At 54.9% G+C, this 23,977-nt stretch overlaps 1 protein-coding gene across 2 annotated transcripts in view; it reads right to left on the minus strand.

Annotated features, from left to right (window-relative positions):
- AGPAT3 (1-acylglycerol-3-phosphate O-acyltransferase 3) overlaps positions 1–23,977 on the minus strand; it is a 42,394-nt gene that overhangs the window by 12,644 nt on the left and 5,773 nt on the right. The window contains exons 1-4 of one of the 2 annotated variants that reach the window (XM_068271037.1): positions 15,387–16,072; positions 10,193–10,424; positions 4,050–4,219; positions 109–270 (exon numbers count right to left, since the gene is read on the minus strand). In XM_068271037.1, coding sequence (XP_068127138.1) covers positions 109–270; positions 4,050–4,219; positions 10,193–10,370 — 510 coding nt within the window. In that variant the 5' untranslated portion in view covers positions 10,371–10,424; positions 15,387–16,072. Of the gene's footprint in view, positions 1–108; positions 271–4,049; positions 4,220–10,192; positions 10,425–15,386; positions 16,073–23,977 lie in introns of those variants that run through there. The other variant, XM_068271036.1, reaches the window with a different exon arrangement.

Here is a 23,977-nt window from a genome sequence, read left to right on the forward strand (position 1 = left end):
TGTCCAAATTACTGTGAGCGTCACTATAGCTGTAATTCCTATTACGGCCAATGGTGGCGCCGAAAGCTCTGGAGCTGCTTTTACCTACTTTGCGTTCCCTGGACTTACCCACATGTACTCCGGGTAATCCCGCAGGTCCTGCAGTCCCTGGATGACTGTATCCCGGTCTTCTTCCCACTTCCTTTTACAGAAGACAATTTCCAGGAAGTACCATGTCCAGCCAATGAGGGGAACCATCAGGAGCTCCTTCTTGGCAAGCACCTTGGAGCTCTGTAATACAAGTAATCAGAACAAGAAGAAATGTCACAATGTGTCCCCAATAGGAATGACAAGGCCACCACATAAGACCAGAGGAGAAACATCACAACGTACCCCAACAGGAATGACAAGGCCACCACAGGGGACCAGAGAAGATTCACAATGTGTCCCCAACAGGAATGACAAGGCCACCACAGGAGACCCGAGGAGAAACGTCACAATGTGTCCCCAACAGTAATGACAAGGCCAACACAGGAGACCAGAGGAGAAACATCACAATGTACCCCAACAGGAATGACAAGGCCACCACAGGAGACCAGAGGAGAAACGTCACAATGTGTCCCCAACAGGAATGACAAGGCCACCACAGGAGACCAGAGGAGAAACGTCACAATGTACCCCAACAGGAATGACAAGGCCACCACAGGGGACCAGAGGAGAAACGTCACAATGTACCCCAACAGGAATGACAAGGCCACCACAGGGGACCAGAGGAGAAACGTCACAATGTACCCCAACAGGAATGACAAGGCCACCACAGGGGACCAGAGGAGAACCGTCACAATGTACCCCAACAGGAATGACAAAGCCACCACAGGGGACCCGAAGAGAAACGTTGCAGAGTGTCCCCAACAGGAATGACAAGGCCACCACAGGAGACCAGAGGAGAAACGTCACAATGTACCCCAACAGGAATGACAAGGCCACCACAGGAGACCAGAGGAGAAACGTCACAATGTACCCCAACAGGAATGACAAGGCCACCACAGGAGACCAGAGGAGAAATGTCACAATGTACCCCAACAGGAATGACAAGGCCACCACAGGGGACCAGAGGAGAAACGTCACAATGTACCCCAACAGTAATGACAAGGCCACCACAGGAGACCAGAGGAGAAACGTCACAATGTGTCCCCGACAGTAATGACAAGGCCACCACAGGAGACCAGAGGAGAAACGTCACAATGTGTCCACAACAGTAATGACAATGCCACCACAGGGGACCAGAGGAGAAACTTCACAATATGCACCCAACAGGAATGACAAGGCCACCACAGAAGACCAGAGGAGAAACGTCACAATGTACCCTAACAGGAATGACAAGGCCACCACAGGGGACCAGAGGAGAAACGTAACAATGTGTCCCCGACAGTAATGACAAGGCCACCACAGGGGACCAGAGGAGAAACGTCACAATGTGTCCCCAACAGGAATGACAAGGCCACCACAGGGGACCAGAGGAGAAACGTCACAATGTGTCCCCAACAGTAATGACAAGGCCACCACAGGGGACCAGAGGAGAAACGTCACAATGTGTCCCCGACAGTAATGACAAGGCCACCACAGGAGACCAGAGGAGAAACGTCACAATGTGTCCCCAACAGGAATGACAAGGCCACCACAGGGGACCAGAGGAGAAACGTCACAATGTACCCCAACAGGAATGACAAGGCCACCACAGGAGACCAGAGGAGAAACGTCACAATGTACCCCAACAGGAATGACAAGGCCACCACAGGGGACCAGAGGAGAAACGTCACAATGTACCCCAACAGGAATGACAAGGCCACCACAGGGGACCAGAGGAGAAACTTCACAATGTGTCCCCAACAGTAATGACAAGGCCACCACAGGAGACCAGAGGAGAAACGTCACAATGTACCCTAACAGGAATGACAAGGCCACCACAGGGGACCAGAGGAGAAACTTCACAATATGCACCCAACAGGAATGACAAGGCCACCACAGAAGACCAGAGGAGAAACGTCACAATGTACCCTAACAGGAATGACAAGGCCACCACAGGAGACCAGAGGAGAACCGTCACAATGTACCCCAACAGGAATGACAAAGCCACCACAGGGGACCCGAAGAGAAACGTTGCAGAGTGTCCCCAACAGGAATGACAAGGCCACCACAGGAGACCAGAGGAGAAACGTCACAATGTACCCCAACAGGAATGACAAGGCCACCACAGGAGACCAGAGGAGAAACGTCACAATGTACCCCAACAGTAATGACAAGGCCACCACAGGAGACCAGAGGAGAAACGTCACAATGTGTCCCCGACAGTAATGACAAGGCCACCACAGGAGACCAGAGGAGAAACGTCACAATGTGTCCCCAACAGTAATGACAAGGCCTCCACAGGGGACCAGAGGAGAAACTTCACAATATGCACCCAACAGGAATGACAAGGCCACCACAGAAGACCAGAGGAGAAACGTCACAATGTACCCTAACAGGAATGACAAGGCCACCACAGGGGACCAGAGGAGAAACGTAACAATGTGTCCCCAACAGGAATGACAAGGCCACCACAGGGGACCAGAGGAGAAACGTCACAATGTGTCCCCAACAGTAATGACAAGGCCACCACAGGGGACCAGAGGAGAAACGTCACAATGTGTCCCCGACAGTAATGACAAGGCCACCACAGGAGACCAGAGGAGAAACGTCACAATGTGTCCCCAACAGGAATGACAAGGCCACCACAGGAGACCAGAGGAGAAACGTCACAATGTACCCCAACAGGAATGACAAGGCCACCACAGGGGACCAGAGGAGAAACGTCACAATGTACCCCAACAGGAATGACAAGGCCACCACAGGGGACCAGAGGAGAAACGTCACAATGTACCCCAACAGTAATGACAAGGCCACCACAGGAGACCAGAGGAGAAACGTCACAATGTGTCCCCAACAGTAATGACAAGGCCACCACAGGAGACCAGAGGAGAAACGTCACAATGTACCCTAACAGGAATGACAAGGCCACCACAGGAGACCAGAGGAGAAACGTCACAATGTACCCCAACAGGAATGACAAGGCCACCACAGGGGACCAGAGGAGAAACGTCACAATGTACCCCAACAGGAATGACAAGGCCACCACAGGAGACCAGAGGAGAAACGTCACAATGTGTCCCCAACAGTAATGACAAGGCCACCACAGGAGACCAGAGGAGAAACGTCACAATGTGTCCCCAACAGTAATGACAAGGCCACCACAGGAGACCAGAGGAGAAACGTCACAATGTACCCCAACAGGAATAACAAGGCCACCACAGGGGACCAGAGGAGAAACGTCACAATGTACCCCAACAGGAATGACAAGGCCACCACAGGGGACCAGAGGAGAAACTTCACAATGTGTCCCCAACAGTAATGACAAGGCCACCACAGGAGACCAGAGGAGAAACGTCACAATGTACCCTAACAGGAATGACAAGGCCACCACAGGAGACCAGATTAGAAACGTCACAATGTACCCCAACAGGAATGACAAGGCCACCACAGGGGACCAGAGGAGAAACGTCACAATGTGTCCCCAACAGTAATGACAAGGCCACCACAGGAGACCAGAGGAGAAACGTCACAATGTACCCCAACAGGAATGACAAGGCCACCACAGGAGACCAGAGGAGAAACGTCACAATGTGTCCCCAACAGTAATGACAAGGCCACCACAGGGGACCAGAGGAGAAACGTCACAATGTGTCCCCAACAGTAATGACAAGGCCACCACAGGAGACCAGAGGAGAAACGTCACAATGTACCCCAACAGGAATGACAAGGCCACCACAGGAGACCAGAAAATGGTGACATTTCCAAAAGTCTACACAAATCTGTCACATCTCTAAACTACCTAAAATATCACTTTATTTCAGTTTAGTATATAAAGAAACTGAGCAGAGGGTAAAACCAGCTCTAAGGTCTCATCCTGAGGCAGGGGGAACACTTGTCAGTGAGTTTTCTGCCCACCATGTCTGTATGTTTGACGCACTTACCCCCAGGACTCCGAACCGCTCACACATGGTCCAGCCGCACAGGAAGTCTATCTCAAAGTTGTGGTTGAGGATGATGATGACGTGCTCCTTGCCGAAATGGTCCACCGTCTCCTGATCTGTGAAGAGCGTGCACTGGGTCCCCGACCACCATTCCAACAGCATCACCAGCTCTGCATGCAAAAGAGGCGGGGCACAGAATCAGCTACTCCGCCTGCCACACAATGCCTCCACCCACATCTAACCCCATGAAATGAAGGGTCAGCGTCTGATAGAGCCCCCCCCCATCTTGGGGGTATTCCATCTCTTAAAGACTCTGGTGGCAAGATCAGTTTCTCAGTCGCCAGCTCTGCACACCTGCAAATGGAGGACAACCCACCCTCCTGCTGCATTCTTCTAGCTCTAGGAGAGCGATGAGATCTCTGTGCTCCTGAGTCCCCAGCGGTGTTCATTTGCCACACCCATTACAGAGCCCCTCCCTCCCTGCTGAATTCCCTTAGTGTGGTGAGATCTCTGTGCTCCTGAGGTCCAGTCTCTGCCCAGTAGCCACACCCATTACACAGAGCTCCTCCCACCCCAATGAATTCCCTTAGTGTGGCGAGATCTCTGTGCTCCTGAGGTCCAGTCTCTGCCCAGTAGCCACACCCATTACACAGAGCTCCTCCCACCCCAATGAATTCCCTTAGTGTGGTGAGATCTGTGCTTCTGAGGTCCAGTCTCTGCCCAGTAGCCACACCCATTACACAGAGCTCCTCCCTCCCTGCTGAATGCCCTTAGTGTGGTGAGATCTCTGTGCTCCAGTCTCTGCCCAGTAGCCACACCCATTACACAGAGCTCCTCCCTCCCTGCTGAATTCCTCTAGTATGGTGAGATCTCTGTGCTCCTGAGGTCCAGTCTCTGCCCAGTAGCCACACCCATTACAGAGCCCCTCCCTCCCTGCTGAATGCCCTTAGTGTGGTGAGATCTCTATGCTCCAGTCTCTGCCCAGTAGCCACACCCATTACACAGAGCCCCTCCCTCCCTGCTGAATTCCCTTAGTGTGGTGAGATCTCTGTGCTCCAGTCTCTGCCCAGTAGCCACACCCATTACACAGAGCTCCTCCCTCCCTGCTGAATTCCTCTAGTATGGTGAGATCTCTGTGCTCCTGAGGTCCAGTCTCTGCCCAGTAGCCACACCCATTACAGAGCCCCTCCCTCCCTGCTGAATTCCCTTAGTGTGGTGAGATCTCTGTGCTCCTGAGGTCCAGTCTCTGCCCAGTAGCCACACCCATTACACAGAGCTCCTCCCTCCCTGCTGAATTCCCTTAGTGTGGTGAGATCTCTGTGCTCCTGAGGTCCAGTCTCTGCCCAGTAGCCACACCCATTAAACGGAGCTCCTCCCTCCCTGCTGAATTCCTCTAGTATGGTGAGATCTCTGTGCTCCTGAGGTCCAGTCTCTGCCCAGTAGCCACACCCATTACACGGAGCTCCTCCCTCCCTGCTGAATTCCCTTAGTGTGGTGAGATCTCTGTGCTCCTGAGGTCCAGTCTCTGCCCAGTAGCCACACCCATTACACAGAGCTCCTCCCTCCCTGCTGAATTCCCTTAGTGTGGTGAGATCTCTGTGCTCCTGAGGTCCAGTCTCTGCCCAGTAGCCACACCCATTAAACGGAGCTCCTCCCTCCCTGCTGAATTCCTCTAGTATGGTGAGATCTCTGTGCTCCTGAGGTCCAGTCTCTGCCCAGTAGCCACACCCATTACACGGAGCTCCTCCCTCCCTGCTGAATTCCCTTAGTGTGGTGAGATCTCTGTGCTCCTGAGGTCCAGTCTCTGCCCAGTAGCCACACCCATTACACATAGCCCCTCCCTCCCTGCTGAATTCCCTTAGTGTGGTGAGATCTCTGTGGTCCTGAGGTCCAGTCTCTGCCCAGTAGCCACACCCATTACACAGAGCTCCTCCCTGCCCAATGAATTCCCTTAGTGTGGTGAGATCTCTGTGGTCCTGAGGTCCAGTCTCTGCCCAGTAGCCACACCCATTACACAGAGCCCCTCCCTCCCTGCTGAATGCCCTTAGTGTGATGAGATCTCTGTGCTCCTGAGGTCCAGTCTCTGCCCAGTAGCCACACCTATTACACAGAGCTCCTCCCTCCCTGCTGAATGCCCTTAGTGTGGTGAGATCTCTGTGCTCCTGAGGTCCAGTCTCTGCCCAGTAGCCACACCCATTACACAGAGCTCCTCCCTCCCTGCTGAATTCCCTTAGTGTGGTGAGATCTCTGTGCTCCAGTCTCTGCCCAGTAGCCACACCCATTACACAGAGCCCCTCCCTCCCTGCTGAATTCCTCTAGTATGGTGAGATCTCTGTGCTCCTGAGGTCCAGTCTCTGCCCAGTAGCCACACCCATTACACAGAGCCCCTCCCTCCCTGCTGAATTCCCCTAGTGTGGTGAGATCTCTGTGCTCCCGAGGTCCAGTCTCTGCCCAGTAGCCACACCCATTACACAGAGCTCCTCCCTCCCTGCTGAATTCCTCTAGTGTGGTGAGATCTCTGTGCTACTGAGGTCCAGTCTCTGCCCAGTAGCCACACCCATTACACAGAGCTCCTCCCTGCTGAATTCCTCTAGTATAGTGAGATCTCTGTGCTCCTGAGGTCCAGTCTCTGCCCAGTAGCCACACCCATTACACAGAGCTCCTCCCTCCCTGCTAAATTCCCTTAGTGTGGTGAGATCTCTGTGCTCCAGTCTCTGCCCAGTAGCCACACCCATTACACAGAGCCCCTCCCTCCCTGCTGAATTCCCTTAGTGTGGTGAGATCTCTGTGCTCCTGAGGTCCAGTCTCTGCCCAGTAGCCACACCCATTACACGGAGCTCCTCCCTCCCTGCTGAATTCCCTTAGTGTGGTGAGATCTCTGTGCTCCTGAGGTCCAGTCTCTGCCCAGTAGCCACACCCATTACACAGAGCTCCTCCCTCCCTGCTGAATTCCCTTAGTGTGGTGAGATCTCTGTGCTCCTGAGGTCCAGTCTCTGTCCAGTAGCCACACCCATTACACAGAGCCCCTCCTTCCCTGCTGAATTCCCCTAGTATGGTGAGATCTCTGTGCTCCTGAGGTCCAGTCTCTGCCCAGTAGCCACACCCATTACACAGAGCCCCTCCCTCTCTGCTGAATTCCCTTAGTGTGGTGAGATCTCTGTGCTCCTGAGGTCCAGTCTCTGCCCAGTAGCCACACCCATTACACGGAGCCCCTCCCTCTCTGCTGAATTCCCTTAGTGTGGTGAGATCTCTGTGCTCCTGAGGTCCAGTCTCTGCCCAGTAGCCACACCCATTACACGGAGCCCCTCCCGCCCTGCTGAATTCCCTTAGTGTGGTGAGATCTCTGTGCTCCTGAGGTCCAGTCTCTGCCCAGTAGCCACACCCATTACACAGAGCCCCTCCTTCCCTGCTGAATTCCCCTAGTATGGTGAGATCTCGGTGCTCCTGAGGTCCAGTCTCTGTCCAGTAGCCACACCCATTACACGGAGCTCCTCCCTCCCTGCTGAATTCCTCTAGTGTGGTGAGATCTCTGTGCTCCTGAGGTCCAGTCTCTGCCCAGTAGCCACACCCATTACACGGAGCTCCTCCCTCCCTGCTGAATTCCCTTAGTGTGGTGAGATCTCTGTGCTCCAGTCTCTGCCCAGTAGCCACACCCATTACACAGAGCCCCTCCCTCCCTGCTGAATGCCCTTGGTGTGGTGAGATCTCTGTGCTCTAGTCTCTGCCCAGTAGCCACACCCATTACACAGAGCCCCTCCCTCCCTGCTGAATTCCCTTAGTGTGGTGAGATCTCTGTGCTCCTGAGGTCCAGTCTCTGCCCAGTAGCCACACCCATTACACGGAGCTCCTCCCTCCCTGCTGAATTCCTCTAGTATGGTGAGATCTCTGTGCTCCTGAGGTCCAGTCTCTGCCCAGTAGCCACACCCATTACACGGAGCTCCTCCCTCCCTGCTGAATTCCCTTAGTGTGATGAGATCTCTGTGCTCCTGAGGTCCAGTCTCTGTCCAGTAGCCACACCCATTACACAGAGCTCCTCCCTCCCTGCTGAATTCCCTTAGTGTGATGAGATCTCTGTGCTCCTGAGGTCCAGTCTCTGCCCGGTAGCCACACCCATTACACGGAGCTCCTCCCTCCCTGCTGAATTCCTCTAGTATGGTGAGATCTCTGTGCTCCTGAGGTCCAGTCTCTGTCCAGTAGCCACACCCATTACACGGAGCTCCTCCCGCCCTGCTGAATTCCCTTAGTGTGGTGAGATCTCTGTGCTCCTGAGGTCCAGTCTCTGCCCAGTAGCCACACCCATTACACAGAGCCCCTCCCTCCCTGCTGAATTCCCTTAGTGTGGTGAGATCTCTGTGCTCCAGTCTCTGCCCAGTAGCCACACCCATTACACAGAGCTCCTCCCTCCCTGCTGAATTCCCCTAGTATGGTGAGATCTCTGTGCTCCTGAGGTCCAGTCTCTGCCCAGTAGCCACACCCATTACACAGAGCTCCTCCCTCCCTGCTGAATTCCTCTAGTATGGTGAGATCTCTGTGCTCCTGAGGTCCAGTCTCTGCCCAGTAGCCACACCCATTACACAGAGCCCCTCCCACCCTGCTGAATTCCCTTAGTGTGGTGAGATCTCTGTGCTCCTGAGGTCCAGTCTCTGTCCAGTAGCCACACCCATTACAGAGCCCCTCCCTCCCTGCTGAATTCCCTTAGTGTGGTGAGATCTCTGTGCTCCTGAGGTCCAGTCTCTGCCCAGTAGCCACACCCATTACACGGAGCTCCTCCCTCCCTGCTGAATTCCCCTAGTATGGTGAGATCTCTGTGCTCCTGAGGTCCAGTCTCTGCCCAGTAGCCACACCCATTACACAGAGCTCCTCCCTGCCCAATGAATTCCCTTAGTATGGTGAGATCTCTGTGCTCCTGAGGTCCAGTCTCTGCCCAGTAGCCACACCCATTACACAGAGCCCCTCCCGCCCTGCTGAATTCCCTTAGTGTGGTGAGATCTCTGTGCTCCTGAGGTCCAGTCTCTGTCCAGTAGCCACACCCATTACACAGAGCCCCTCCCTCCCTGCTGAATTCCCCTAGTGTGGTGAGATCTCTGTGCTCCTGAGGTCCAGTCTCTGCCCAGTAGCCACACCCATTACACAGAGCCCCTCCCTCCCTGCTGAATTCCCTTAGTGTGGTGAGATCTCTGTGCTCCTGAGGTCCAGTCTCTGCCCAGTAGCCACACCCATTACACGGAGCTCCTCCCTCCCTGCTGAATTCCTCTAGTATGGTGAGATCTCTGTGCTCCTGAGGTCCAGTCTCTGCCCAGTAGCCACACCCATTACACAGAGCCCATCCCTCCCTGCTGAATTCCCTTAGTGTGATGAGATCTCTGTGCTCCTGAGGTCCAGTCTCTGCCCAGTAGCCACACCCATTACACAGAGCCCCTCCCTCCCTGCTGAATTCCCTTAGTGTGATGAGATCTCTGTGCTCCTGAGGTCCAGTCTCTGCCCAGTAGCCACACCCATTACACAGAGCTCCTCCCTCCCTGCTGAATTCCTCTAGTGTGGTGAGATCTCTGTGCTCCTGAGGTCCAGTCTCTGCCCAGTAGCCACACCCATTACACAGAGCTCCTCCCTCCCTGCTGAATTCCCCTAGTATGGTGAGATCTCTGTGCTCCTGAGGTCCAGTCTCTGCCCAGTAGCCACACCCATTACACGGAGCTCCTCCCTCCCCAATGAATTCCCTTAGTGTGATGAGATCTCTGTGCTCCCGAGGTCCAGTCTCTGCCCAGTAGCCACACCCATTACACAGAGCCCCTCCCTCCCTGCTGAATTCCCTTAGTGTGATGAGATCTCTGTGCTCCTGAGGTCCAGTCTCTGCCCAGTAGCCACACCCATTACACAGAGCTCCTCCCTCCCTGCTGAATTCCTCTAGTATGGTGAGATCTCTGTGCTCCTGAGGTCCAGTCTCTGCCCGGTAGCCACACCCATTACACAGAGCCCCTCCCCAATGAATTCCCTTAGTGTGATGAGATCTCTGTGCTCCTGAGGTCCAGTCTCTGCCCAGTAGCCACACCCATTACACAGAGCCCATCCCTCCCTGAAGGACACATGCAGGAACTCCCTGGCACATGCAGGAGACCGGGAACAATGGCGTAGGCGATACTTACGACTCCACAGTGAGTAAGACATGCGGCAGTTGATGCGGCGGTACAGCTGCTTGTTGACGCCCCATAGTGGGAGGGTACAGAGCTGGATGAAGTTGATGATGAGGCCACTTATGACAAACACAAATCCAATGAGCAGGTGGATCACAAACTGCGTCTTCAGAAAGGCCCAAAGCCCCATCCTGCTGCCGGGACTCAGTGCCGCTTACACGGGCCCTCGCTCAGCGCCACCGTCCTGAGAGAAGAGAGGAGCGTGAGGGGTGCAGGATGTAGAGGAAGGGGGGGGGGGGGAGTGAGGAGCGCAGGAGGTACGGGGGGGGGGCAGGAGGTACGGGAGGGGGCGTGAGAGAGGAGGGCGCAGGATGTGCCGGGAGGAGGGGCGAGAGAGGAGTGTGAGGGGCGCAGGAGGTACGGGGGGCGAAGGATGTGCCGGGAGGAGGGGCGAGAGAGGAGTGTGGGGTGCAGGATGTGGCGGCGGGGGGGGGGGGGGGAGGAGCGTGAGGGGTGCAGGATGTAGAGGGGGGGGGGAAGGAGTGTCAGGGGCGCAGGATGTACAGGGGGGGCAGAGAGGAGTGTGGGGGCATAGGATGTGCCGGGAGGGGGGGGGGGAGAGGAGTGCGAGGGGCGCAGGATGTGCTGGGGGGCGCATGGGGGGTTTGGCGGTGGGCTGCAGAAATAGCAGGAGGCTTAAAGAACTACTGTAGGGGCTAGGTAGGAAAAAAAAACAAAAGATTCCTGGGGCTTCTAATGGTCCCCCGCAGACACCTAAGCCCTTGCAGCCACTCACCGATGCTCTGGTCTTGCCGACGGTTCACTTCCGGAATTTGCAACTTTAAAGTCGCAAACACACTGTGCCTGCGCATTACGCTTCCAGTGACGTCAGCAGGAGTACACAGCCACGCAAGCGCGGTGGGTTTGCGACTTTAAAGCCAGCGGGGACCGGAGCATTGGTGACTGGCTGCGAGAGCACAGGACGTCTGTGGGGGACCATTAGAAACCCCAGGTAAGTTCAACTATTTTCCCCCCTACAGTAGTCCTTTAAGAATGGGCGGTGCCTTGAATACAGTACATACAATATAGGTTAGGGCTAGTGCGGTACCAGAAAGGGGAGGAGGGGGCAGGTATGTGCTGTACTAAGAGGGGATATGGGAGGAAGGGGCAGGTATGTGCTTTTCCCGGGAGAGGATATGAGAGGAGGAGGCAGGTATGTGCTGTACTCCGAGGGGATATGAGAGGAGGAGGCAGGTATGCTGTAGTGAGAGGGGATATGAGAGGAGGGGGCAGGCATGTGCTGTACTCCGAGGGGATATGAGAGAAGGAGGCAGGTATGTGCTGTACTCCGAGGGGATATGAGAGGAGGAGGCAGGTATGTGCTGTACCCCGAGGGGATATGAGAGGAGGAGGCAGGTATGCTGTACTGAGAGGGGATATGAGAGGAGGAGGCAGGTATGTGCTGTACTCCGAGGGGATATGAGAGGAGGAGGCAGGTATGTGTTGTACTCCGAGGGGATATGAGAGGAGGAGGCAGGTATGTGCTGTACCCCGAGGGGATATGAGAGGAGGGGGCAGGTATGTGCTGTACTTCGAGGGGATATGAGAGGAGGAGGCAGGTATGTGTTGTACCCCGAGGGGATATGAGAGGAGGAGGCAGGTATGTGTTGTACTCCGAGGGGATATGAGAGGAGGAGGCAGGTATGTGTTGTACTCCGAGGGGATATGAGAGGAGGAGGCAGGTATGTGTTGTACCCCGAGGGGATATGAGAGGAGGAGGCAGGTATGTGTTGTACTCCGAGGGGATATGAGAGGAGGAGGCAGGTATGTGTTGTACTCTGAGGGGATATGAGAGGAGGAGGCAGGTATGTGTTGTACCCCGAGGGGATATGAGAGGAGGAGGCAGGTATGTGTTGTACTCCGAGGGGATATGAGAGGAGGAGGCAGGTATGTGCTGTACTCCGAGGGGATATGAGAGGAGTGGGCAGGTATGTGTTGTACTCCGAGGGGATATGAGAGGAGTGGGCAGGTATGTGTTGTACTCCGAGGGGATATGAGAGGAGGAGGCAGGTATGTGCTGTACCCCGAGGGGATATGAGAGGAGGAGGCAGATATGTGCTGTACTCCGAGGGGATATGAGAGGAGGAGGCAGGTATGTGCTGTACCCCGAGGGGATATGAGAGGAGGAGGCAGGTATGTGCTGTACTCCGAGGGGATATGAGAGGAGGAGGCAGGTATGTGCTGTACTGGGAGGGGATATGGGAGGAGGGGGCAGGTATGCTGTACTGAGAGGGGATATGAGAGGAGGAGGCAGGTATGCTGTACTGAGAGGGGATATGAGAGGAGGAGGCAGGTATGTGCTGTACTCCGAGAGGATATGAGAGGAGGAGGCAGGTATGTGTTGTACTCCGAGGGGATATGAGAGGAGGAGGCAGGTATGCTGTACTGAGAGGGGATATGAGAGGAGGAGGCAGGTATGTGCTGTACTCCGAGGGGATATGAGAGGAGGAGGCAGGTATGTGCTGTACTCCGAGGGGATATGAGAGGAGGAGGCAGGTATGTGCTGTACTGAGAGGGGATATGAGAGGAGGAGGCAGGTATGTGTTGTACTCCGAGGGGATATGAGAGGATGAGGCAGGTATGCTGTACTGAGAGGGGATATGAGAGGAGGAGGCAGGTATGTGCTTTTCCCGGGAGAGGATATGAGAGGAGGGGGCAGGTATGTGCTGTACTCCGAGGGGATATGAGAGGAGTGGGCAGGTATGTGCTGTACTCCGAGGGGATATGAGAGGAGGGGGCAGGTATGTGCTGTACTCCGAGGGGATATGAGAGGAGGGGGCAGGTATGTGCTGTACTCCGAGGGGATATGAGAGGAGGGGGCAGGTATGTGCTGTACTCCGAGGGGATATGAGAGGAGGGGGCAGGTATGTGCTGTACTCCGAGGGGATATGAGAGGAGGGGGCAGGTATGTGCTGTACTCCGAGGGGATATGAGAGGAGGGGGCAGGTATGTGCTGTACTCCGAGGGGATATGAGAGGAGTGGGCAGGTATGTGCTGTACTCCGAGGGGATATGAGAGGAGTGGGCAGGTATGTGCTGTACTGGGAGGGGATATGGGAGGAGGGGGCAGGTATGCTGTACTGAGAGGGGATATGAGAGGAGGGGGCAGGTATGCTGTACTGGGAGGGGATATGAGAGGAGGGGCAAGTATGTGCTGTACTGGGAGGGGATATGAGAGGAGGGGGCAAGTGTGAGCTGTACCGGGAGGGGATATGAGAGGAGGGGCAGGTATGTGCTGTACCGGGAGGGGATATGGGAGGAGGGGCAGGTATGTGCTGTACCGGGAGGGGATATGGGAGGAGGGGCAGGTATGTGCTGTACCGGGAGGGGATATGGGAGGAGGGGCAAGTATGTGCTGTACTGGGAGGGGATATGGGAGGAGGGGCAAGTATGTGCTGTACCAGGGAGGGGAAATGGGAGGAGGGGCAAGTATGTGCTGTACTGGGAGGGGAAATGGGAGGAGGGGCAAGTATGTGCTGTACCGGGAGGGGATATGGGAGGAGGGGCAAGTATGTGCTGTACTGGGAGGGGATATGGGAGGAGGGGCAAGTATGTGCTGTACCAAGAGGGGATATGGGAGGAGGGGCAAGTATGTGCTGTACTGGGAGAGGATATGGGAGGAGGGGCAAGTATGTGCTGTACCAGGAGGGGATATGGCAGGAGGGGCAAGTATGTGCTGTACTGGGAGAGGATATGGGAGGAGGGGCAAGTATGTGCTGTACTAGGAAGGGATATGGGAGGAGGGGCAAGTATGTGCTGTACTGAGAGAGGATATGGGAGGAGGGGCAAGTATGTGCTGTACCAGGAGAGGATATGGGAGGAGGGGCAAGTATGTGCTGTACCAGGAGGGGATATGGGAGGAGGGGCAAGTATGTGCTGTACTGGGAGAGGATATGGGAGGAGGGGCAAGTATGTGCTGTACTGGGAGGGGATATGGCAGGAGGGGCAAGTAGGTGCTGTACCAGGAGGGGATATGGGAGGAGGGGCAAGTATGTGCTGTACCAGGAGGGGATATGGGAGGAGGGGCAAGTATGTGCTGTACCAGGCGGGGATATGGCAGGAGGGGCAAGTAGGTGCTGTACTGGGAGGGGAGGAGAGGCAGGTTCAATGCTAGAACAGGCACAGAGAAGGACTATCTGACCTCTGAGGGAAACACATACATACTTGGAGGAGAGAGCTACTACCAGGAACCAATGCAGACGGCAAGAAATAGCTATAACAAGGCAGTAAACAAAAGTGGGAAAGCCCTGTTCAACCTGTTGGGGCCTCGGCCTATACATAATGAATGGGCGAACCAGGGGTGACTCTCTTGGGAGATTTACTATGAACTCCCACGTAGGCAGCAGTGTGGTAGATTATGCCATCACAGACACAGACCCCATAAATATCAATGCCCTCATAGTCACCCCTGAAACACAACCAAATCTTGCTGTACCTGAAATCCACCGATAAACCAACCGCACAGCAGCCTCACCAGACCGGTCTCTACAAACTGCCACCACCCCTCAAATGGCCCAAACAGTCTGCCACCGAATACACCAACATGACCAAAACTGCCAAACTCCAAAAACTGCTGGCAAACTTTCATACCAACCTATATGAACCAAACCAACAGAACCACATCTCACAAACTCCAACAGCTGGAGGACTCCAGGGACTGGCCATCTACCCTGACCAATCAAAATGGAACTCCGACCCAACAGAATTCTTCCATCCAGAGTTCTGTAGGTATCTTCTCCAAGTCCATCGCAGCACTTCAAACTCAGCCTGCTAGGCAGATTCCCACTATGGCTTACTATCCAGCCAGGACCACTAACACAGCCTGACCAAAGTATTTCAGAGCCACTGACCGCACACAAATGTACCTACTATTATACCACCAACCACACATGTACCCACTGCTGTACTACCAACCACACACACACGTAAACACTGCTGTACCACTGACCCCACACACGTGTAAAAACTGTTGTACCACTGACACCACACACACACTGCTGTACCCCTGACCACACCTGTACACACTGTACCACTGAAAGCAGACCAGCCACTGACAACAACAAACAAATAACAGTATATAAAAGAGAAGGTCTCCCCCCCCCCCCCCTCACCCACCCACACACACAAGCAGCCACAACACAACTCACCAGTACAAGTAGTACACCAGAGCCAAGGCAAACAACGTGGCACACACTCCAGAGAAAAGACAGACAGCAGACTGATTGGCCAGCATACTGGCCAGTGATGAATGGCAATGAGCACTTAAGAAACGGTGAAATTGAAATCACATTGATGGACAACGTCCACCATAAACTGTAAGAGCGGAACGATTCGTTCAGGACACAGAATGTTCAATGAATTCCATTCTTTGTATAATGGTTCCCTTCTCCCGGAATCAAGTCCTCCCCCAGGTCATCAGAGTTCTTCCCTTCACAGCAGACCGAGGACCTCCTTCTACAGCAGAGAAGGTCTTCCCCCATCCACACAAATTCTGAAAATCTACACCAAAAGAGGCTTCTGTGCGGTAATTGGGGTGTCTCTACGCAGCATGGGGTGTCTTCAGGGTCTTCTAATGACCTCTCTGCTCTGCATTACGACACGTAGTCCTGACAGGTGATAGTCTTACTAAACCAGAAAATCCCAGAGGATTAGAGATTGTAAGGGCAGAGATCTGCAGTGTCAGCAAAACCTAGAACGAAAAAGTAACATCGCCCCAAAAAAAGGTCCACCCAACACCCCGATAAACCGCCAAACCTCCCACCGAGAGCCAGGAACACCTCCAGGCAGGGAAAATAACGGGATAAAGGAGAAAATGAAGCAGGAAGCTAAGCAGTTAAAGTCCGGGACAGGCTGAAATCTGTTAATCTGATTAATGAATGCAGACAAACACAGACACTGGGGAGGGGGGCTTTGTCCTACCCACTGCGAGGGGACATACGAGGACTGCCACACACCTCACGTCAATCACACAAGCTCCTCACACCACACAAGCACCTCAAACTACCATCTATGGCTCCTCACACCACACAAGCTCCTCACACTCCCATCTATGGCTCCTCACACCACACAAGCTCCTCAAACTCCAGTCTATGGCTCCTCACACTCCCGTCCACGGCTCCTCACACTACACATGCTCCTTACACTCCAGTCTATGGCTCCTCACACCACACAAGCTCCTCACACTCCCATCTATGGCTCCTCACACCACACAAGCTCCTCACACTCCCGTCTATGGCTCCTCACACCACACAAGCTCCTCACACTCCCGTCTTTGGCTCCTCACACCACACAAGCTCCTCACACCACACAAGCTCCTCACACCACACAAGCTCCTCACACTCCCATCTATAGCTCCTCACACCACACAAGCTCCTCACACTCCCGTCTATGGCTCCTCACACCACACAAGCTCCTCACACTCCCATCTATGGCTCCTCACACCACACAAGCTCCTCACACTCCCGTCTATGGCTCCTCACACCACACAAGCTCCTCACACCCCCGTCTATGGCTTCTCACACCACACAAGCTCCTCACACTCCCATCTATGGCTCCTCACACAACAAAAGCTCCTCACACTCCCATCTATGGCTCCTCACACAACAAAAGCTCCTCACACTCCCATCTATGGCTCCTCACACCACACAACCTCCTTACACTCCCGTCTATGCCTCCGCACACCACACAAGCTCCTCACACTCCCGTCTATGGCTTGTCACACCACACAAGCTCCTCACACTCCCATCTATGTCTACTCACACCACACAAGCTCCTCACACTCCCGTCTATGGCTCCTCACACCACACAAGCTCCTCACACCACACGAACTCCTCACTCTCCCGTCTATGGCTCCTCACACCACACAAGCTCCTCACACTCCCGTCTATGGCTCCTCACACTCCCATCTATGGCTCCTCACACCACACAAGCTCCTCACACTCCCATCTATGGCCCCTCAAACCACACAAGCTCCTCACACTCCCGTCTATGGCTCCTCACACCACACAAGCTCCTCACTCTCCCGTCTATGGCTCCTCACACCACACAAGCTCCTCACACTCCCGTCTATGGCTCCTCACACCACACAAGCGCCTCACACTCCCATCTATGGCTCCTCACACCACACAAGCTCCTCACACTCCCATCTATGGCTCCTCACACCACACAAGCTCCGCACACTCCTATCTATGGCTCCTCACACCACACAAGTTCCTCACACCACACAAGCTCCGCACACTCCCATCTATGGCTCCTCACACCACACAAGCTCCGCACACCACACAAGCTCCTCACACTCCCATCTATGGCTCCTCACACCACACAGGCTCCTCACACTCCCATCTATGGCTCCTCACACCACACAAGCTCCTCACACTCCCATCTATGGCTCCTCACACCACACAAGCTCCTCACACCCCCATCTATGGCTCCTCACACCACACAAGCGCCTCGCACTCCCATCTATGGCTCCTCACACCACACAATCTCATCACACTCCCGTCTATGGCTCCTCACACCACACAAGCTCCTCACACCCCCGTCTATGGCTTCTCACACCACACAAGCTCCTCACACTCCCATCTATGGCTCCTCACACAACAAAAGCTCCTCACACTCCCATCTATGGCTCCTCACACCACACAACCTCCTTACACTCCCGTCTATGCCTCCGCACACCACACAAGCTCCTCACACTCCCGTCTATGGCTTGTCACACCACACAAGCTCCTCACACTCCCATCTATGTCTACTCACACCACACAAGCTCCTCACACTCCCGTCTATGGCTCCTCACACCACACAAGCTCCTCACACCACACGAACTCCTCACTCTCCCGTCTATGGCTCCTCACACCACACAAGCTCCTCACACTCCCGTCTATGGCTCCTCACACTCCCATCTATGGCTCCTCACACCACACAAGCTCCTCACACTCCCATCTATGGCCCCTCAAACCACACAAGCTCCTCACACTCCCGTCTATGGCTCCTCACACCACACAAGCTCCTCACTCTCCCGTCTATGGCTCCTCACACCACACAAGCTCCTCACACTCCCGTCTATGGCTCCTCACACCACACAAGCGCCTCACACTCCCATCTATGGCTCCTCACACCACACAAGCTCCTCACACTCCCATCTATGGCTCCTCACACCACACAAGCTCCGCACACTCCTATCTATGGCTCCTCACACCACACAAGTTCCTCACACCACACAAGCTCCGCACACTCCCATCTATGGCTCCTCACACCACACAGGCTCCTCACACTCCCATCTATGGCTCCTCACACCACACAAGCTCCTCACACTCCCATCTATGGCTCCTCACACCACACAAGCTCCGCACACCACACAAGCTCCTCACACTCCCATCTATGGCTCCTCACACCACACAGGCTCCTCACACTCCCATCTATGGCTCCTCACACCACACAAGCTCCTCACACTCCCATCTATGGCTCCTCACACCACACAAGCTCCTCACACTCCCATCTATGGCTCCTCACAACACACAGGCTCCTCACACTCCCATCTATGGCTCCTCACACCACACAAGCTCCTCACACTCCCATCTATGGCTCCTCACACCACACAAGCTCCTCACACCACACAAGCTCCTCACACACCACACAAGCTCCTCACACACCACACAAGCTCCTCACACACCACACAAGCTCCTCACACACCACACAAGCTCCTCACACCACACAAGCTCCTCACACTCCCATCTATGGCTCCTCACACCACACAAGCTCCTCACACTCCCGTCTATGCCTCCGCACACCACAAAAGCTCCTCACACTCCCGTCTATGGCTCCTCACACCACACAAGCTCCTCACACTCCCATCTATGGCTCCTCACACCACACAAGCTCCTCACACCACACAAGCTCCTCACACTCCCGTCTATGGCTCCTCACACTACACATGCTCCTCACACTCCCGTCTATGGCTCCTCACACCACACAAGCTCCTCACACTCCCATCTATGGCTCCTCATACCACACAAGCTCCTTACACTCCCGTCTATGGCTCCTCACACCACACAAGCTCCTCACACTCAAATCTATGGCTCCTCACACCACACAAGCTCCTCACACTCCCGTCTATGGCACCTCATACCACACAAGCTCCTCACACTCCCGTCTATGGCTCCTCACACCACACAAGCTCCTCACACTCCCGTCTATGGCTCCTCACACCACACAAGCTCCTCACACTCCCATCTATGGCTCCTCACACCACACAAGCTCCTCACACTCCCATCTATGGCTCCTCACACCACACAAGCTCCTCACACTCCCGTCTATGGCTCCTCACACTACACAAGCTCCTCACACTCCCATCTATGGCTCCTCACACCACACAAGCTCCTCACACTCCCGTCTATGCCTCCGCACACCACAAAAGCTCCTCACACTCCCGTCTATGGCTCCTCACACCACACAAGCTCCTCACACTCCCATCTATGGCTCCTCACACCACACAAGCTCCTCACACCACACAAGCTCCTCACACTCCCGTCTATGGCTCCTCACACTACACATGCTCCTCACACTCCCGTCTATGGCTCCTCACACCACACAAGCTCCTCACACTCCCATCTATGGCTCCTCACACCACACAAGCTCCTTACACTCCCGTCTATGGCTCCTCACACCACACAAGCTCCTCACACTCAAATCTATGGCTCCTCACACCACACAAGCTCCTCACACTCCCGTCTATGGCACCTCACACCACACAAGCTCCTCACACTCCCGTCTATGGCTCCTCACACCACACAAGCTCCTCACACTCCCGTCTATGGCTCCTCACACCACACAAGCTCCTCACACTCCCATCTATGGCTCCTCACACCACACAAGCTCCTCACACTCCCATCTATGGCTCCTCACACCACACAAGCTCCTCACACTCCCGTCTATGGCTCCTCACACTACACAAGCTCCTCACACTCCCATCTATGGCTCCTCACACCACACAAGCCCCTCACACTCCCATCTATGGCCCCTCACACCACACAAGCTCCTCACACTCCCATCTATGGCTCCTCACACCACACAAGCTCCTCACACTCCCATCTATGGCTCCTCACACCACACAAGCTCCTCACACTCCCATCTATGGCTCCTCACACCACACAAGCTCCTCACACTCCTGTCTATGGCTCCTCACACCACACAAGCGCCTCACACTCCCGCCTATGGCTCCTCACACCACACAAGCTCCTCACACTCCCGTCTATGGCTCCTCACACCACACAAGCTCCTCACACTCCCGTCTATGGCTCCTCACACCACACAAGCTCCTCACACTCCCGTCTATGGCTCCTCACACCACACAAGCTCCTCACACTCCCGTCTATGGCTCCTCACACCACACAAGCTCCTCACACTCCCGTCTATGGCTCCTCACACCACACAAGCTCCTCACACTCCCGTCTATGGCTCCTCACACTCCCGTCTATGGCTCCTCACACCACACAAGCTCCTCACACTCCCGTCTATGGCTCCTCACACCACACAAGCTCCTCACACCACACAAGCTCCTCACACTCCCGTCTATGGCTCCTCACACCACACAAGCTCCTCACACCACACAAGCTCCTCCCACTCCAGTCTATGGCTCCTCACACCACACAAGCGCCTCACACTCCCGTCTATGGCTCCTCACACCACACAAGCTCCTCACACTCCCGTCTATGGCTCCTCACACCACACAAGCTCCTCACACTCCCGTTTATGGCTCCTCACACCACACAAGCTCCTCACACTCCCATCTATGATTCCTCACACCACACAAGCACCTCACACTCCCGTCTATGGCTCCTCACACCACACAATCTCATCACACTCCCGTCTATGGCTCCTCACACCACACAAGCTCCTCAAACTCCCGTCTATGGCCCCTCACACCACACAAGCTCCTCACACTCCCGTCTATGGCTCCTCACACCACACAAGCTCCTCACACTCCCATCTATGATTCCTCACACCACACAAGCACCTCACACTCCCGTCTATGGCTCCTCACACCACACAAGCTCCTCACACCCCCGTCTATGGCTCCTCACACCACACAAGCTCCTCAAACTCCCGTCTATGGCCCCTCACACCACACAAGCTCCTCACACTCCCGTCTATGGCTCCTCAAACCACACAAGCTCCTCACACTCCCGTCTATGGCTCCTCACACCACACAAGCTCCTCACACTCCCATCTATGGCTCCTCACACTACACAAGCTCCTCACACACCACACAAGCTCCTCACACTCCCGTCTATGGCTCCTCACACCACACAAGCTCCTCACACTCCCGTCTATGGCTCCTCACACCACACAAGCTCCTCACACTCCCGTCTATGGCTCCTCACACCACACAAGCTCCTCGCACTCCCATCTATGGCTCCTCACACCACACAAGCTCCTCACACTCTCATCTATGGCTCCTCACACTACACAAGCTCCTCACACTCCCGTCTATGGCTCCTCACATAACACAAGCTCCTCACACTCCCAGCTATGGCTCCTCACACCACACAAGCTCCTCACACTCCCGTCGATGGCTCCTCACACCACACAAGCTCCTCACACTCCCATCTATGGCTCCTCACACCACACAAGCTCCTCACACTCCCGTCTATGGCTCCTCACACCACACAAGCTCCTCACACTCCCATCTATGGCTCCTCACACCACACAAGCTCCTCACACTCCCGTCTATGGCTCCTCACACCACACAAGCTCCTTACACTCCCATCTATGGCTCCTCACACTACACAAGCTCCTCACACTCCCATCTATGGCTCCTCACACCACACAAGCTCCTCACACCACACAAGCTCCTCACACACCACACAAGCTCCTTACACTCCCGTCTATGGCTCCTCACACCACACAAGCTCCTCACACTCATCTATGGCTCCTCACACTACACAAGCTCCTCACACTCCCGTCTATGGCTCCTCACATAACACAAGCGCCTCACACTCCCGTCTATGGCTCCTCACACCACACAAGCTCCTCAAACTCCCGTCTATGGCCCCTCACACCACACAAGCTCCTCACACTCCCGTCTATGGCTCCTCACACCACACAAGCTCCTCACACTCCCATCTATGATTCCTCACACCACACAAGCACCTCACACTCCCGTCTATGGCTCCTCACACCACACAAGCTCCTCACACTCCCGTCTATGGCTCCTCACACCACACAAGCTCCTCACACTCCAGTCTATGGCTCCTCACACCACACAAGCTCCTCACACTCCCATCTATGGCTCCTCACACCACACAAGCTCCTCACACTCCCATCTATGGCTCCTAACACCACACAAGTTCCTCACACACCACACAAGTTCCTCACACTCCCGTCTATGGCTCCTCACACCACACAAGCTCCTCACACTCCCGTTTATGGCTCCTCACACCACACAAGCTCCTCACACTCCCGTCTATGGCTCCTCACACCACACAAGCTCCTCACACTCCCATCTATGGCTCCTAACACTACACAAGCTCCTCACACTCCCGTCTATGGCTCCTCACACTACACAAGCTCCTCACACTCCCATCTATGGCTCCTCACACCACACAAGCTCCTCACACTCCCGTCTATGGCTCCTCACACCACACAAGCTCCTCACACTCCCGTCTATGGCTCCTCACACCACACAAGCTCCTCACACTCCCATCTATGGCTCCTCACACCACAGAAGCTCCTCACACTCCCGCCTATGGCTCCTCACACTACACGAGCTCCTCACGCTCCCGTCTATGGCTTCTCACACCACACAAACTCCTCACACCCCCGTCTATGGCTCCTCACACTCCCATCTATGGCTCCTCACACCACACAAGCTCCTCACACTCCCATCTATGGCTCCTCACACTACACAAGCTCCTCACACTCCCATCTATGGCTCCTCACACCACAGAAGCTCCTCACACTCCCGCCTATGGCTCCTCACACTACACGAGCTCCTCACGCTCCCGTCTATGGCTTCTCACACCACACAAACTCCTCACACCCCCGTCTATGGCTCCTCACACTCCCATCTATGGCTCCTCACACCACACAAGCTCCTCACACTCCCATCTATGGCTCCTCACACTACACAAGCTCCTCACACTCCCATCTATGGCTCCTCACACCACACAAGCTCCTCACACACCACACAAGCACCTCACACTCCCGTCTATGGCTCCTCACACCACACAAGCTCCTCACATTCCCGTCTATGGCTCCTCACACCACACAAGCTCCTCACACTCCCATCTATGGCTCCTCACACTACACAAGCTCCTCACACTCCTATCTATGGCTCCTCACACCACACAAGCTCCTCACACACCACACAAGCTCCTCACACTCCCGTCTATGGCTCCTCACACCACACAAGCTCCTCACACTCCCGTCTATGGCTCCTCACACCACACAAGCGCCTCACACTCCCATCTATGGCTCCTCACACTATACAAGCTCCTCACACTCCCATCTATGGCTCCTCACACCACACTAGCTCCTCACACTCCCGTCTATGGCTCCTCACACCACACGAGCTCCTCACACCCCCGTCTATGGCTCCTCACACCACACAAGCTCCTCACACTCCCGTCTATGGCTCCTCACACCACACAAGCTCCTCACACTCCAGTCTATGGCTCCTCACACTACACAAGCTCCTCACACTCCCATCTATGGCTCCTCACACCACACAAGCTCCTCA

Source organism: Hyperolius riggenbachi, chromosome 2 (genome assembly GCF_040937935.1).
Source record: "Hyperolius riggenbachi isolate aHypRig1 chromosome 2, aHypRig1.pri, whole genome shotgun sequence".
Lineage (NCBI taxonomy): Eukaryota > Metazoa > Chordata > Amphibia > Anura > Hyperoliidae > Hyperolius > Hyperolius riggenbachi.